Raw genomic sequence first — 14,452 nt, 5'->3', positions numbered from 1 at the left:
ATGACTGGTCAATTGAGGCAGTCTTGAGATTTGATAATAGGTACAGATAAAAAAACTTCATACATGGCTTTTGAGCACAGATCATGAGTTGACATTTTTGATGAATAGAAAGATAGAGAGGTATTCCGTGATATCAAGAGTCATCAAAGGCATATGTGAAATGTCCCACCAAAGCTGTTAAAGAGAATGCCATAAAACGCCCATGGAATGCAGTTGACGCGCCGAATATAAGCAGAAGAAAGTATTGACTCAAGTCGACTGAAACAAGGAATGTCCCGTCCAAAGCTATCCAGTGGACCGCTTTGTGCCATGGTGTTTCTTAGCTCGATCGTAGTTCAAAACCTTGCGGCGACGGTGTGTTTGGGCTAGCTTCCACCGGCAATAAAGAACCAGTGCATCCTTCAACAGAACAAACATGCACCCGCCAACAACACTGCGGCCCCAGCGAGTCTGAAGCAGTCCCAAGCGGCCACGGTCCATGGCTGGGGATGTCCATGACTTGGGCAGAAGATACTTCAACAGGCCACCCATTGACGCTGAGATTGCTGGGAAGGCGAGTGCTCCAAGTATGACATCAGCAAGATTACTGGTATCGGCAATAATCTCGTTCTGTCGGCGGCCAAGTCCTAGTGGGTTATTGTTTTGTGCAGCGTTTTGTGCTCCGTTGGGGCCGCCATTGGCAGCTTCGTCTTGCCCGATAGGAAGGGCTTCAAGGTCCGGTTCGTCATCACCCATTCCCATTTGCAGCTCAAGATCTATCTCCATCAGAATTTGCCCATTCGCATTATCACCGAACCGGTTGAGACCCTCCGCCTGATCTTGCTGCTGCGCATCATCCAAGATCTCTTCCGCCGCGCGGGGTTGTACCTCAGCAATCCATTTCCGTTCCAGACCACCGAATAGTCGTTCGTAAAGCGCGCCGTAAAAGCTTTTGATGTATGGCAGCGCGGCGAAAGTCATAGCCGGTGTGGGTGGCCACAAGTCGAAGTCGGGTTCCTGCCCCGGGTTATGTGCAGCGAAGAAAAGAACTGGAATAGCCGGAAGAAGGCCGTCGGCATACCGAGTGCGTGAGAATATTAATACGAGTGGGATAAGCGGTAGGCCAATATTCATCCCGGGATTCCATGCGCCCTCCATGGTCTCCTCCATGATCTGCCTCGCTTCGTCAGTCCCGAAAATGAGGTACATTGAATAAACCCCATGTGCGCAGCATCCAGCCCACACAGTGCCGGCAACTGTGAACATCATGCCGGGAAGGACTAATCGGCCTGCCAGGCGCTCGGCTAGTCGCATCACATCAACCACATAACTCCGCGGGCGAGTGACGACGATTTCCGTCTTGCACTGAGGGCAACTCATTGTTACGCCACCGCCGCTTTTGCGCGAGCGGGGATTTTCCATGTCGGCAAGCCAGTCGAGCAGACATGCCTCATGGGCGGTTAGGGCACAAGGGCAAGGCGACCGCCATTCCAGGTTCAGTGGCGAGTCCTCCGTTTCATCCGTGTAGCAAATCCAGCACTTGCGCGGCTCATCTTCATCCGAGGCATGGGACGGTTTCGATGATTGACTGAGTGATTTGTTGGAAATGTCCGATCCGTGGCTCGGGGTTGATACGCTCTTATTCAAGAAAACGGTTTCGGTGTCCTCCATCGATTCATTCTGAGGTGAGATGGTCTCTTGGGAGATGGTGTTTTCATCTGAGTTGGCGGACGTGGTACCATCAAATGGCGTGGTTCTGCCTGGTGCAGAGTATCCCGGGACGGACGCCATGTTAGTGGAGACGAGGTATGCAAGTCAGGGCCGATGAGAAATGTAGAGATAGTGCGATAAAGATCTAAATCGGGCTCGATAAGAGACAAAGAATGGGGTTCATCATCTTCTGAGAAGACAGATCAACCATAGAAGCCAACAAAGCAAACAAATGTCTCCGATTTTCTCCCAAAGCACAAGAAGAGAGGAGCTCCATTCCGCTAAGTGGAGGTTGGAGTCTCTTAAGTTCGGCTGTGAGCCGCGGCTGTCAAAGGCGGTCACGTGGAGATCACGTCACATTAGCTATTGAGCTCAACCCGGACATGTATGTGACTTATTTCCGGATGCGTTGACCTTTTTAATACAGGTACGATAGATATACTATGTACGTACTACTTGTTCAGTGTTTGTCCTTTATACATTCATGCCTGAGAGATCAGGCCTTCTTTCTCGGCCCGTAACTAGTTAACTATGTATCTATAGTTAGATATATGAAGCCCACATCTACCTGGGTAGTATAGGAAGAGTTCGATAATTCCTTTAGTCAAATCTCTCTTATTTACAAGTCCATGGCAGCCCTTTGTTTGCTATGCATCTTAGTAGTCATCTAATATTTTGAAGCCCTGGTGGTGTTTCGCTTAGCCTGATGTATAGGGTAGAACAACCCTAGGTCCTGAGGCGCACTCTTGTAATTCCTTAGATTAGCCAACTACAAAGTCCTACAGCCGTAAAGAATAGAAGGATAAAAATAAATCAGATTTCGATTCAATTAACGAGTTGGTCATAAAAAAAAGCAGAAAGGAATACCTAAGCTGTGATCTGGCAACCCGGTGGTCATGGGTTGGACATGAACGACATCAGTAGCAAAGCGAAGGGTAACCGATCCACGCACCCAACTACTGCTCAGGGTGAATATTACCATCAGACTTGCTCTTGCCATCAGCTGACGCAGCCATATCTTCCAGGGCATCATCCAGCTTAGCTGGAGCGGAAACAGTTTCAGCCATCGCTGCAGCAACAGCTGCAGGTTCAGAGGCAGGTTCAGAAGACTTTGTCACGTTCGTATCACCCTTCTTATTCTCCTCCTGGTTATCTGCAGATTCGATTGCTATCGGAGACGACTCAGCGGGTTCCTGGGTTTCTGCTGGGGTCTTTGTAGGCTGGACATCCACTGCTGTGGTCGCAACTGGAGATTCAGGCGTCGGGTCTACAGGTTCGCCGGCAGTGTTCTTGGCCAGTGGAGGGGCCATTGGCTTCTCAGCAGGCACCGATGGTTCTTCCACTGCAACGGTAGGCTTCTCATTCTCACCGGCCCCAAGAACCAAATTTCCATCCTGGCCGACTTGCCAGACATTCAAAGCTTCTGTGATCTTAATCTCCGGAATAGGTGGGAGTCTGGAAGTGGACTTCTCAACTGCAGGCTTTCGGCGTGCTGGCCCGCGGGCTCTTCCCTTGCGAGCATCGCTCAAAGGCTGCTTCTCAACAGGCTGCTCGGGCTCCTTTTCTTGGGGCTTGGGCTGCTGGGGACCAAGCTGCAGACGTGAATTCAAATCGGTAAGGAAGCCCGCCTTCATGGCTGCGATCTTGCTTCCACCGGGACGAACAGGAATTGCGGGCTTGGCCTTTACTGCAGGAGCCTCTCTCGGGGTTTCAGTGGTGCTTGCTGGGGCCTGGGAACCGGCCTTAGCAGGACGGGCAGGGACCTGGGGCTTCGGTCTGTCTGGGATTGATGGTGGTTGGCGCTTTTCGGTAGGCGAGGCAGACTGAGATTGTCTCTGCGGGCGTGGGGGAATACCAGGCTTGGAAGGTACCTCTGGGCTTTTCAATTCTTCTTTTGCGGGCTCAATTGTGGTCACCAGCTGATGACTATCAGGAGCATCTTCCCAAATATCTCTACTGGGGAAACGCTGTTTCAATGTGTCTGGTCGCGCGGGTGTCTTGTCCTTGATGCTCTCGCCTTCCAGGATGTGGGTAGCCACCTGATGTGAATCGACCTTGGTGTTCTGCATCCTGCGTGCAGCCTCTTGCTCGGGTGTCTCAAAGATTTCGGAAGAGTCTCGCTTAGGCAGATCTGGGGTGGTGACGGTAGCATGAAGCTGCAGGCTATTCGGGGCATCCTCCCAGATATCCTGGCTAGGGAATCTATGCTTGAGAACGTCCGGTCTCTTCTTGAAACGATCCGCAGCTGACACGGGTTTCTCATTCTTAGTATCGTCTTCAGGGAACAACGGCTCATATTCGTCGACGTCTTCAAGGGGGGTATGCGCATCCTCACGCGAGTCATAGCGGGTCAGGACCGGGAGTTGGCCTTGCGCGCTTGCTGAACGACTGTTAGAACGACTGTGGATACTCGGGGTACGACTGCGGCCATCGTCCTCGAAGCTTCCCCGATGTTCAAATGTTGGCGAGACGGCGGGATGCAAATAAGCAGACTCAGGGCGCACTTCATCAGCAGCCAGAATTGGCTCTTCCTCTTCGTTCTCAAGGGCCGACTCATGCTCTTCCGGTGCCGGGGTAGGGGCAAATCCGTCCGGGTGGTGCAAAGGATGCATCGGATCATCCACATGGATCACGCCACCTTCACGATGTCCATGCGAGCTAGATCTACGGTTACGCAGCGGGCTTGCGGTAGCTTGCTTCTGCATAGCTTCTGAAGGGAAAGTCATTTGTCGAAGTGGCGACTCAACGGTCGGCTGGCTTTCAAGTCGAGTGTCAGGAGGAGGAGAAGCAATGGAATGTATGTACTCGTCGGACGCTATGTACCCGACCTCTTCTTCGGGTGTGCCCACAATAGTTGGGGAAGTACCTGGCTACGATTAGCTTTGAACAACTGCACAATTGCTTCAAATACTCACCAAGACCGGAGCCAGTCTGGGCCGAACTGCGAACAATCTTGTTCAAATCATCGCTACTCATTGCCCAATCAGGACGCGGGGTGCCAACGCCAGGGCCATATTGTCCTTCTTCCTTCACGAATTCATCGGGATGCTTTTCATACCAAGCTTTCTCAAACTTATCGGGATGCTGAACTCCATGTCCATGTAATCCATAGCTACCAGGGGGCAGGGAAGAGTCCCGGGTGCTGCGAGTGCGGTTGTGGTTACGGCTCGATCGCTGTGAGCCCTCGAGGTACGGACTGGGGGAGGGTGCCTGGACGTCACCAGCATTCGGGTACATGGGCACGCGGAAGCCCTGTTCCTCTCCCATATGGGCAGAGAGTCGGCGATCATTGGATGCAGTTGAGGATCCGGCGCGTATGCCACTCGCTCCGGAATGCAGTGAACGACTTGAACGTTCTTGTTCCTCACGAGCAGGCGAGACTCCACGGCCTAGTCCTGCCGCAGCAGCCTGGCGGGAGTCAGTGCGGGTAACAGCCTGAACCTTTGCTTCAGCACTTGAAGTCGGCAACGAAGGTCGCGGCGCATGGATCTTAAGATCACTGCTAACATTGCGAGTCTCCGCGGGTGTCTGGTGATGGCTGTCCGACATGTTTTCGGGGACCAGATTATCATATTCAATACCCTCCTCGCCGACAGACGGGATCGTGACGCTGGGAGGACGTGGGGGCTGATCATTCGAAACGGTACGACTCATGCTAGGACCGGTCCATTCATTCAATGGCGAAGGTGCATAGCTATCACGCATGGGCGAAACGGAACGGTCATTACGGCGGTTGCCGGGACGCGGCGGTATCTTCGGCATTTCTAAAGATGACGATGGTTGTGGAGATCGAGCTGGCCGAGGAGGGACAGCTGGAGCAGTTTGAGTTGACATGGTGAAGTTCTAGGAGCTATCAGCAGGTCAGCGGCAACCTAACCAAATACCCCACGCGAACGCTTCTGCGTGAACCGGGAAACTATGATACGCGGCGCCCCCCTCCAACCGACTTGCAGGGATTAATGCAACCAAGAGCATATGCATCAAATCGATTCAAGACTCTCAACAGCAGCCTGGCCCATACTAATAACGCACGGAATGATTTGCTTACCCAGATATGAGAACCAATTTCAGCCCAATTAGAACGACAGGCAAAATGCGCAATCAAAACAGTTACAAAGCAGATATTGAAGCAATTCCGAAACTGACTTTTGGGGCAGAGAGATGATGTATGCTCTTTCTGCCACCTGGGCCTGACGTGCTCTGACCGCAAGAGATAATGGTATTATAATACTGTATCATTACAGGTTATATAGGAGCCAACTACAGCGATCTATTACAGTCAATGCCCCGCTGATGAGATCAGTATAGGGTCTTGATTTTCGATCTTGAGGCATTTTTTAGGCATTTTTTACTTTTACTCCTGCAAATGGCTCATAACAGTGGTCAAAATTGCATATGTGGGAATGAAATAATACCTCATTTCTGTAGCATTGCAGTATGTTGTACAGAGTTAGACCGTTTAGTCCAAGGTCAAACTGTACTTATTCACGATCCCCTATATTACACATATCTAAAAATATCTAGTTCCGTATATGGTGAGTATGTAGTCTAGACCTTGATATCGGAGTGTACTGAATTTTTACTTCAAAACCGATAAGACAATTTCCTTAGGGTTGGATTGGCTAGCCAGACCGAGGCGGTGAACAGCAGTTCTCCGCATTGCATCATCGGTATCTATACTACTTTACTCGACATCGTTCACTTCACAATATAAGAGATCGATTTCCACATTTATCCTACTCTGTGGACTCTTATTCTCTGATAAAAATTGCTTTTTAACTATGAAATTCCTCCAACTGAGTAATATACACTGCTTTCTCCAACATTAAGATCCACTCTAACCGAGAATACCCGCCACATATTGATCACCAGGGCTGACAGAATTTGCGGGGTAACATGACCTGTGACCAAAATTCTAAGGTCTATTCCACCATTTGCGCCACGTTCCTGGCTGTCCATAGTTTCAGAATATGGCTTGTCTTGTACAGGGTAAGCTGGACTGCTGCCCAGCCCCGCTGGACAAGTTCCGAGGTTGTCAACCTACAAATTACCAGATTGGCAACACATAGAGTGCATATGTATACGATGTATAACATACAAAGCAATTCAAGGCATGTAGTTTCAATAAATACATCGTAACCTAGATACATTTGTTCCCATCTAGTCCTATTGGTGGAACTCTTTCAGGGCTAAGCGGGTATGGATGCACTTCCAACCATATATATATATATCACACCTATATATCAGTCTTGGGCTAAGGATCAACCACATGACGAGAAGCTACATCTAATATGCCTGGTTGTTGTTGCCTCCAAGTGTCAGAGTCGATGCCTGAGCCTGAGATCTGAGGAGCTTCCATTTCACCAGGTCTACAGCATATAGCTTGATTACACAGTCTAGTCTGATATTATGGTTGAACAAGGTTGGTCAATGAATACACTCTTTATGATAGTAATCAGAACACCTATTCTGGTGGACACAGTCCACAAAATGAAAGGAAAGCACAGATATATCTGCTATAGGAACGCTCATCGACTTTGAAAACAGACATGTCCAGCAGGGTCATCCTGAACCAAGACATACAAGTACAAGGCAATAAAAACACAAAACTATTTCATAGCGCATCCCAATGCATGCTTCCCGGACGGCATTTCATCTTTGCGCTATCTGCATCGAGCATTTCATCGTGTCGCACAACCCTCCAATCACCAGTATTAATCCCAAAAATGGGTCCAGCTGGTATAGAACAAGGCAGGAACGGCTTGGCGTGAACGTCATGCCATCAAACAATCATCTGTGCAACTCCCTGGCCACCAAGGGTCTTGCTACCAACAAATTCTTGCTTGGTCACGGCTGCAAGTGCGTAGAACACAGCCGCGATGAGTAGGAAGACGGCGCCAGCAATCAAGCTAGAAGCGCGTTCGGCAAGACTGACAAGTTGGACACCACCAAGGACGGCGTAGATGAGAGCGCGCATCGGGTTGGTTGTAAAGCGGCGGATAAAGGAGTCAAATTTAGAGGATGTGGGACAAATTCGGAGGAGGAATGGCACTTCAATGAAGAGAATGATGAATGCCGAGGCACTGAAATGGGTTAGCTTTCGCAATGAATCAATGGGAAATGAATGCGACTCACATGCTGATGATACTGATGATAATCAGAACCACGTTGAACGAGAAGATGTTCGCAATTCCTAGCGCAAGGCAAAGGATAATACACAGCACACCAGTCCTAGATGTTTTGTTAGACTGATCCCTTCAATATGCGAAACTGATTTTCGGGAGGGCCATTGAGAGGCGACCACAGGAGGTAGCAAACACTATTTGAGCTTTCAATCAAAGCGCTCAGTGCTCTCTTATGGCATTATTCATGCTTGTAGAAGTACAGGGTGTTGGAAGGCAACAGAGTAGACTAACCATTGTCCATAGATACCTAGAAAAGGCCAGCAAGGTTAGCAGATTGCGACATGGACGTTGCGGAATCCGGGAACCTACTGAAATTTCGCGATCGGAGTTCCTCGGCCAGCGTCATGGTGGGCTAGCAAAACAGAATCTGGGGAAAATAAGAGCCGAAGATCAAAGTTGGAGGATGCGCGGATGATCTGAGGTGTCAGAGGGTCCGGCAAAGAGTACACGCGGTTGATTACCCAGGGCGGTCAAAGAATCGAAACAAACAAAACGGGCAGCAACGATCAATGTTGAACGATTCCAAAGTACAAAGTGAATTAAAGAACTGAGGATATGATCAACCAGTTGCACAGTTTTCCAAATCTTGCAACGTTCCAAGTCCTGTGGTGTGTGATAAGATCATTCTGAGGTTGTCTATGAGCCAAGTCAACCCCTATCACTAGGCAGACGCCAATCGTCAATATCATTGACCTTGCAAAGAAACCAAGGCCCCAATATAGTCAGGCCGATATTTCCTGTTTCAATATATAACAGACTTACAGTCTATTTTTGGAATTCATGAAAGAACCTGGTAACCATCAACTAAGCTTTGATCCACAAATAAGCAAAAAGGCACTTACCCGCTCGCAACATCTTGGCTTGGGCATCTGACTGTAACATTTCCTAAGGTTGCTTTTTTTCGGGTGTATACGGTGAAGGAGAGGAGAGAACACTGTTGGTTCGATACGAAGCAAGCAAGAAAGGTTGACTCCCGAGGTCTCTGTAGACCGTCTCTGTAGACCGTAGTCGGGAGAAAAAAAGCCTGATCATCTAGTAGGTCGATGGCAAATAAATAAAATCTCAGTAATAGCAACGGTCTGACAAGCCGGTGAAGGATTATGAGCCATCTAAATCATGACAGACCCACTGGCCCCAAATCGTTGCACATATATATATGTCTAGGATTGATATATTGTGTAGCTATTGACCTCATTCAACATCCTTTCCTCTATTTGGACAATAAGTATCTTCTACATATATCCTAAGGGTCAAGTATCCAACTCAAGACCTCAATAGGTTCCACGTGAGTGACAATGGTATACCCTAAGGTTGAACAATTCTCCAGTGGCACAGCGGTAGCTAACCGACTAGGTAGACTTGACCATAAATAAGGACCGCAAGCTGCGACCCATGGACATTTTGGACTCAATTTCCCAATATTTGAGCTACACACTGGGGCTGAGATTGACTTCAACTTCAGAGACTCTCCCTTCCCAAAGACAATGCATCTTACCATCTCATCAGTCTTAGCCTTGATCTTTTCACAAACCCAAGCCCTACCCACAAGCAACACCACCATAAACTTTGTGATCCCGGCATTTGAACCCGTTCCTTCGGGGGCAAACTACAGGCTTTGTAACCAGGGTTGCTGGCCCGCTGCTTTCGCCTGCTCGCCTCCTGATGGAGTATGTAAATTTAGTATTGTCTATGTAATTCTAATCCTCGAGACTACTTGTCACACTCACAATCCATAGAGCCCTTCCAATACGAATACATGCTCCCCCATCAATTTTACCAGCCCTCTTCTCGAGTGGTACACACACAGGGAGTTTGGTGTTATTAATATTGGATGCAATATTGAACCTGGTGCCCAACCGAATTGCTGGAGTTGTTGTATGGACATCACCCCTGTGGTTTAGAGGAGAGTGGTTGGTCCATATTGCGGTATTTTTGTTTACTTTAATCTGAACTTTGTTTAAGGTTAATGTACCCCAACTTTATAAGGACCCATCCATGGATAGAATCCATGTCAACTGCTTTGAAATCAATCAAAGGATAATACAAACGGGCTTCTCTCCGATATGATATCGTGTGTGGATCAAATAAAAAAAAAAAAAAAGTAATGCATGGTTGTGCCGTAAGTAAGCGGGAGAAACAGTACTGGGTATACTAATTGTACTCATACTGACATACATATATGTAGTTATTTCTTGATATAACTATGAGCTATTTCGGGCCTTACAAGACATGGCAAAAGTGCCGGCGGCATTAACAACTTGCCACTACTAAATCCAAGGATCCTTTCAAAGTCAAATAACCGAGGATTGATATATCCCAAATACGGAATACCCCTCATGCCAAGGGATCTCCCCAGGCTTTCGGACTTACCCCGGGTTACGCTATTCCTTTTTCAAGGGATAAGTATAAATACTCGCGGAATGATGACCGCCCTGATTATTGTCCCTTTTCTTCTCTCATTTCTCTTTGCCCACCATGGTTGATGTAAGTGGCAACCCGGAGAAGACCTCCTCACACCAATTCGATACACCCGCCCAAGATTCCCCATACAGCACCGATCTCAAGCAAGATGGGGTAGTCGTAGATGCGGAAGCTTCCAGCCTCGGCTCACCGACTTTCCAGGGAGTTGATGAAAATGCTGTCCTCCGGAAGATGGACATTCGTCTCATTCCCATGCTGAGCATGTTATATCTGCTGGCCTTCTTGGACCGCGGGAATATCGGCAATGCGAAGATAGAGGGGCTTGTTGACGATCTCCATATGACGGGACCGCAATATAATTGGACTTGTATGATGCATCCCTTCGCTGGTTTTCAGAAACGAATGGCCAATTGACATATATTCGTGGGCAGTGACCGTCTTCTTCTTTACATACTGCGTCTTCGAATTGCCGAGCAATCTGCTTCTGAAAAAGCTAAGACCCTCGAGATGGCTTCCCTTGATTATGATCGCTTGGGGAATTGTTATGGTGAGCGCGCGCGTTATTTGAGAGTCGTCCCAAGCATTTAATAACAGAATGATTGCACAGACCCTGATGGGAGTTGTCCATAATTACGCTGGGTTGCTTGCAACTCGTCTGTTTTTGGGTGTCGCAGGTATGTTATCTCCCAACCTGCACCATGTTCTCGTCAAGACTAACGATACAATGAAACAAAATAGAAGCTGGTTTGTACCCTGGTGTCGCATACTACATTACACTCTGGTATCCACGTCACCGAGCACAATTCAGACAGGCTCTCTTCTTCAGCGCCGCAAGTGTTGCGGGTGCATTCTCTGGGCTTCTTGCATTCGGTATCGCTGTAGGTGCTCTGCTCGCCGGCGGCAGTGAAAACTTTACTAATGCATTCCCAAATCTCTAGAAAATGGACGGCGTGGGTGGATATGCTGGTTGGAGATGGATTTTCATTCTTGAAGGTCTTCTTACCGTCCTTGTGGCACTGGTAGCCCCATTTGCCATTCACGACTCCCCGGAAACTGCCTCATTTTTAACCGAAGAAGAGCGTCGATTTGTGATCCACAGTTTGCGGATTCAAAACTCCGTAGACTCGCGCGAAATTGATCAAACGAATGATAAGTTCGAAATGCGCTATGTCATTGAGGCCTTCACTGACTGGCAAATGTGGCTGGGTCTATTCAGTACGTTCTTTTTGTTTCTGGGTCAATGTGCCATTTACTGACCTCTGCAAAGTGTACTGGGGTATCACCTGTCCGCTATACGGCATTTCTCTTTTCCTTCCCTCGATCATCAAGGATCTAGGCTATAAATCCTCGACTGCCCAGCTTCTCACTGTAAGCTCTCTATGCTACTTCAATATTGAATCGAAGATTGACATCATATTAGGTACCGATTTATATCACTGCTGCAATTGTAGCTGTTATTGCAGCATGGATATCAGACAGACGCAAGGAGCGATCCCCGTTCATTCTCTTCTTCATGGGCATGATCGGCATCGGCTTTATTATCTGTCTAGCATCTACTGGTCGCGGAGTCCCAGGTGTTATGTACTTCGGTATCTTCGTCGCCGTCGTCGGTAAGTACATCTAAGCTACAAGTATGTACCCCAACTAACACAAATACAAGGAATCTATCCAGCATTCCCTGGAAATGTCACATGGCTCAGTGTCAATATGGCAGGCGACTACAAGCGAGCCGCCGGCATGGCTATTTACATTGGACTGGGAAACCTGGCAGGAGGTAAGTGCATTAATTGGGGACCTGAGATTCAAACTAATGATTCTTACTTGACAGCTATGTCGTCAAACTTCTACCGTGCTCAAGATGCGCCGAATTACATCCTCGGCCACTCCCTTGAACTTGCTTTCGTTGTCGTGGGCATGGCAGCGGCTGTCCTTCTGCGTGTGACCTACCAGCGTATTAACCGGAAGCGGGATGCTATGGATCCTTCGGAGTATCCCGAGAATCCTGACTCGCTGGGCGATCGGTCTCCTTTATTCAGGTACATGCTTTGAAGTAAGTGTGAGAGCTCATGATTAGATGTTAGAGGTTGAAGACCGGGGATTATGTCTGACTACGTTTCATGCTTCTTTGGGTGCTCCCCTGATGTAGACATCTCTCAACTTCTACATGCAAACCTCTTTCCCGAGTTTCAGATCTTATAGTAGCAGGGCTAGAATTGGTCTTTATATTGGCCTTGATCAACTAAAATATAGCATTGAAGGAAGAAGGAACTGTATTGAAAGATCTATGAAAGAACAAGGTATTAATGCCCCTCTAAAACAGCAAACAAACTGGCAAACTAGCAAACAGTGTAGCAAACAGCACGGTTTATGCCACAATAAACACCCTCAGGGCTCACACACAATTGAGAAGCTCATCAGGGCTCTGAATTGGCAGTGAAAAAACTGAGAGATAAAGATATATAACATACCAATCTCCCTTCCAAGCCAACTCCTCTAGATCAGCTCTCTAAAGCTAGCTTTATATATAGCAGGCACGCCTTTCATACCCATACGACCTACCTATACGTACCTTCTAATATATTTGGCACAGATCGTTCTTTCCTTCTGTCAACCACTCCAGCTCTCTGATTTTCAGACATTTTCGACACTTCAAATGTTGTTTGGAGCACCCGTCACCTCACCACGTCCAACCCGGCAGATATCGCTCTCTAGATCTAGAGAATATCGACTCAGAGACCCGGAAGTCTAGAGCGGTATGGCATAGCCAGCTCTAGCCCCCGATGACCCTACGACACTCGAATGAGTACCCGATCTACGTCAAGGCGCAGATCTACACCGAATTCATCTTCGCCAGGGTGGCAGAACGACCTTATTCCCTATTGTGACAAGCGGTGACGGTCCCATCATGCCTAGCCAACATGTGTGATCGAAAGACGGAGCGGTTTAACGATGGCGCCAAGGTTCTATTTCCCACCACGCCTTGCAGGATTCGATGGGTGACTAGGTCCAAGGCCAACCTAGCGGACACACAATGCGAAAAGCAATTCAAAAAAGACCCAACATATGCGGCAAATCTGTCCGAGAAGACATGCAATATGATTATTATATTCTCGCATACTTTGTGGGCTATTTGGACCTCTGCTGAGGTCGGTCTTCTCCAACCTTTCCCCACATGTGAGTGAAGTGGTAAAGCTCCAATAACATTATAATAACCACCAACTGGACTAACTGGACTAGTGATGTCTAAAGTCAGTTTTCTACGGAGAGCCCGACACGGGTTCGGTCCGTCCTCATTGAGGATCGTGAATTTGTTTCTACGTCTTTTCATCAGCCATCAGTCAATCTCTTATACCGAGCGCCATTCCTGAACATCTAAAGGTCCTTCAGCACACGACATGTTCCTTCCGGTGAAGAGCAGCAGGTTCAAGTTGTCCTTGGCATAGAGCTATCCGTCGTCGCTGGTGCTGATCTCCTACAGGGGGATGTGGATGCGCCAAGCTAAGAAAAAAAAAAGAAGGCAGTTCAATTAACTGCCCGACCGGGGGTTCGATCCCCGAACCTTGTGATTTCAAATCTGGAGATACTACGGAAGTTGTTAGTTGAATTCAAGGAGCTCCAGAGGTGGAGACGGCTTACAAAGTCACACGCTCTTCCAATTGAGCTAGCCGGGCTAATTTGTTGCCGGAGACGGAGGGTCAGCTCTTGCAGGGTGTTTTATTGGAGGAATACACTCTACGACTACTGCATTCACATGGGCCAGCTCTTTACTGCCACCCAATTGCCAGACTACTCATCATTTCCAAGCTGCGTGAAAGAGGGGGACAGGGGTATCCTTCCACTTCTTCATTTGAAGTCATCTGCAAATTTCCCTTCGTATTTTGAGGAGCAAGTATCTCTGATGACGAATGATACTCTTGAATTACTCTCCAAAGACGCCGATTTTAGTTCCAAACCCAATCTCACAGACACGGGAATGTCCGTCAAACCAACCTTGGAACCTGGTGCGGTACCAGCCGACGTTAGCTAGTGCCAACAACGAAACCAACATCAAAATAGCCACACAAGCAAACGCCTAAACAAATAGGTCGTATTCCCTCATCGCACACATCGCCTCCTTGTGCCGACCTTTGATGCGTTGCTCGTATGGCTCTCACTTA

At 48.2% G+C, this 14,452-nt stretch overlaps 4 protein-coding genes across 4 annotated transcripts; 1 reads left to right on the top strand and 3 right to left on the bottom strand.

Annotated features, from left to right (window-relative positions):
* Nucleotides 1–285: 285 nt before the first annotated feature.
* Nucleotides 286–1,770, bottom strand: PGRI_028000 (RING finger domain protein; the record flags this gene model as incomplete). The annotated part of the gene is made up of 1 exon (XM_040790513.1): nt 286–1,770. One exon carries the CDS (start codon nt 1,768–1,770, stop codon nt 286–288), a length of 1,485 nt encoding a protein of 494 aa, XP_040647466.1.
* An 875-nt stretch (nt 1,771–2,645) lies between these two features.
* PGRI_027990 (Aim21 family protein) lies at nt 2,646–5,451 on the bottom strand (the record flags this gene model as incomplete). The annotated part of the gene is made up of 2 exons (XM_040790512.1): nt 2,646–4,555; nt 4,605–5,451. The coding sequence occupies 2 exons, from the start codon at nt 5,449–5,451 to the stop codon at nt 2,646–2,648; spliced, it is 2,757 nt and encodes a 918-aa protein (XP_040647465.1).
* Nucleotides 5,452–7,471: 2,020 nt separating this feature from the next.
* On the bottom strand, nt 7,472–8,220 carry PGRI_027980 (Tvp18 family protein; the record flags this gene model as incomplete). The annotated part of the gene is made up of 4 exons (XM_040790511.1): nt 7,472–7,772; nt 7,825–7,920; nt 8,106–8,121; nt 8,184–8,220. The coding sequence occupies 4 exons, from the start codon at nt 8,218–8,220 to the stop codon at nt 7,472–7,474; spliced, it is 450 nt and encodes a 149-aa protein (XP_040647464.1).
* Nucleotides 8,221–10,349: 2,129 nt separating this feature from the next.
* Nucleotides 10,350–12,344, top strand: PGRI_027970 (allantoate permease family MFS transporter; the record flags this gene model as incomplete). The annotated part of the gene is made up of 9 exons (XM_040790510.1): nt 10,350–10,662; nt 10,727–10,842; nt 10,903–10,969; nt 11,034–11,173; nt 11,234–11,510; nt 11,563–11,663; nt 11,716–11,905; nt 11,956–12,069; nt 12,124–12,344. The coding sequence occupies 9 exons, from the start codon at nt 10,350–10,352 to the stop codon at nt 12,342–12,344; spliced, it is 1,539 nt and encodes a 512-aa protein (XP_040647463.1).
* Nucleotides 12,345–14,452: the final 2,108 nt, after the last annotated feature.

The sequence above is a fragment of the Penicillium griseofulvum genome, assembly GCF_001561935.1.
Source record: "Penicillium griseofulvum strain PG3 chromosome Unknown contig_80, whole genome shotgun sequence".
Taxonomy (NCBI): domain Eukaryota; kingdom Fungi; phylum Ascomycota; class Eurotiomycetes; order Eurotiales; family Aspergillaceae; genus Penicillium; species Penicillium griseofulvum.
This window is presented reverse-complemented; position numbering and strand designations above follow the sequence as displayed.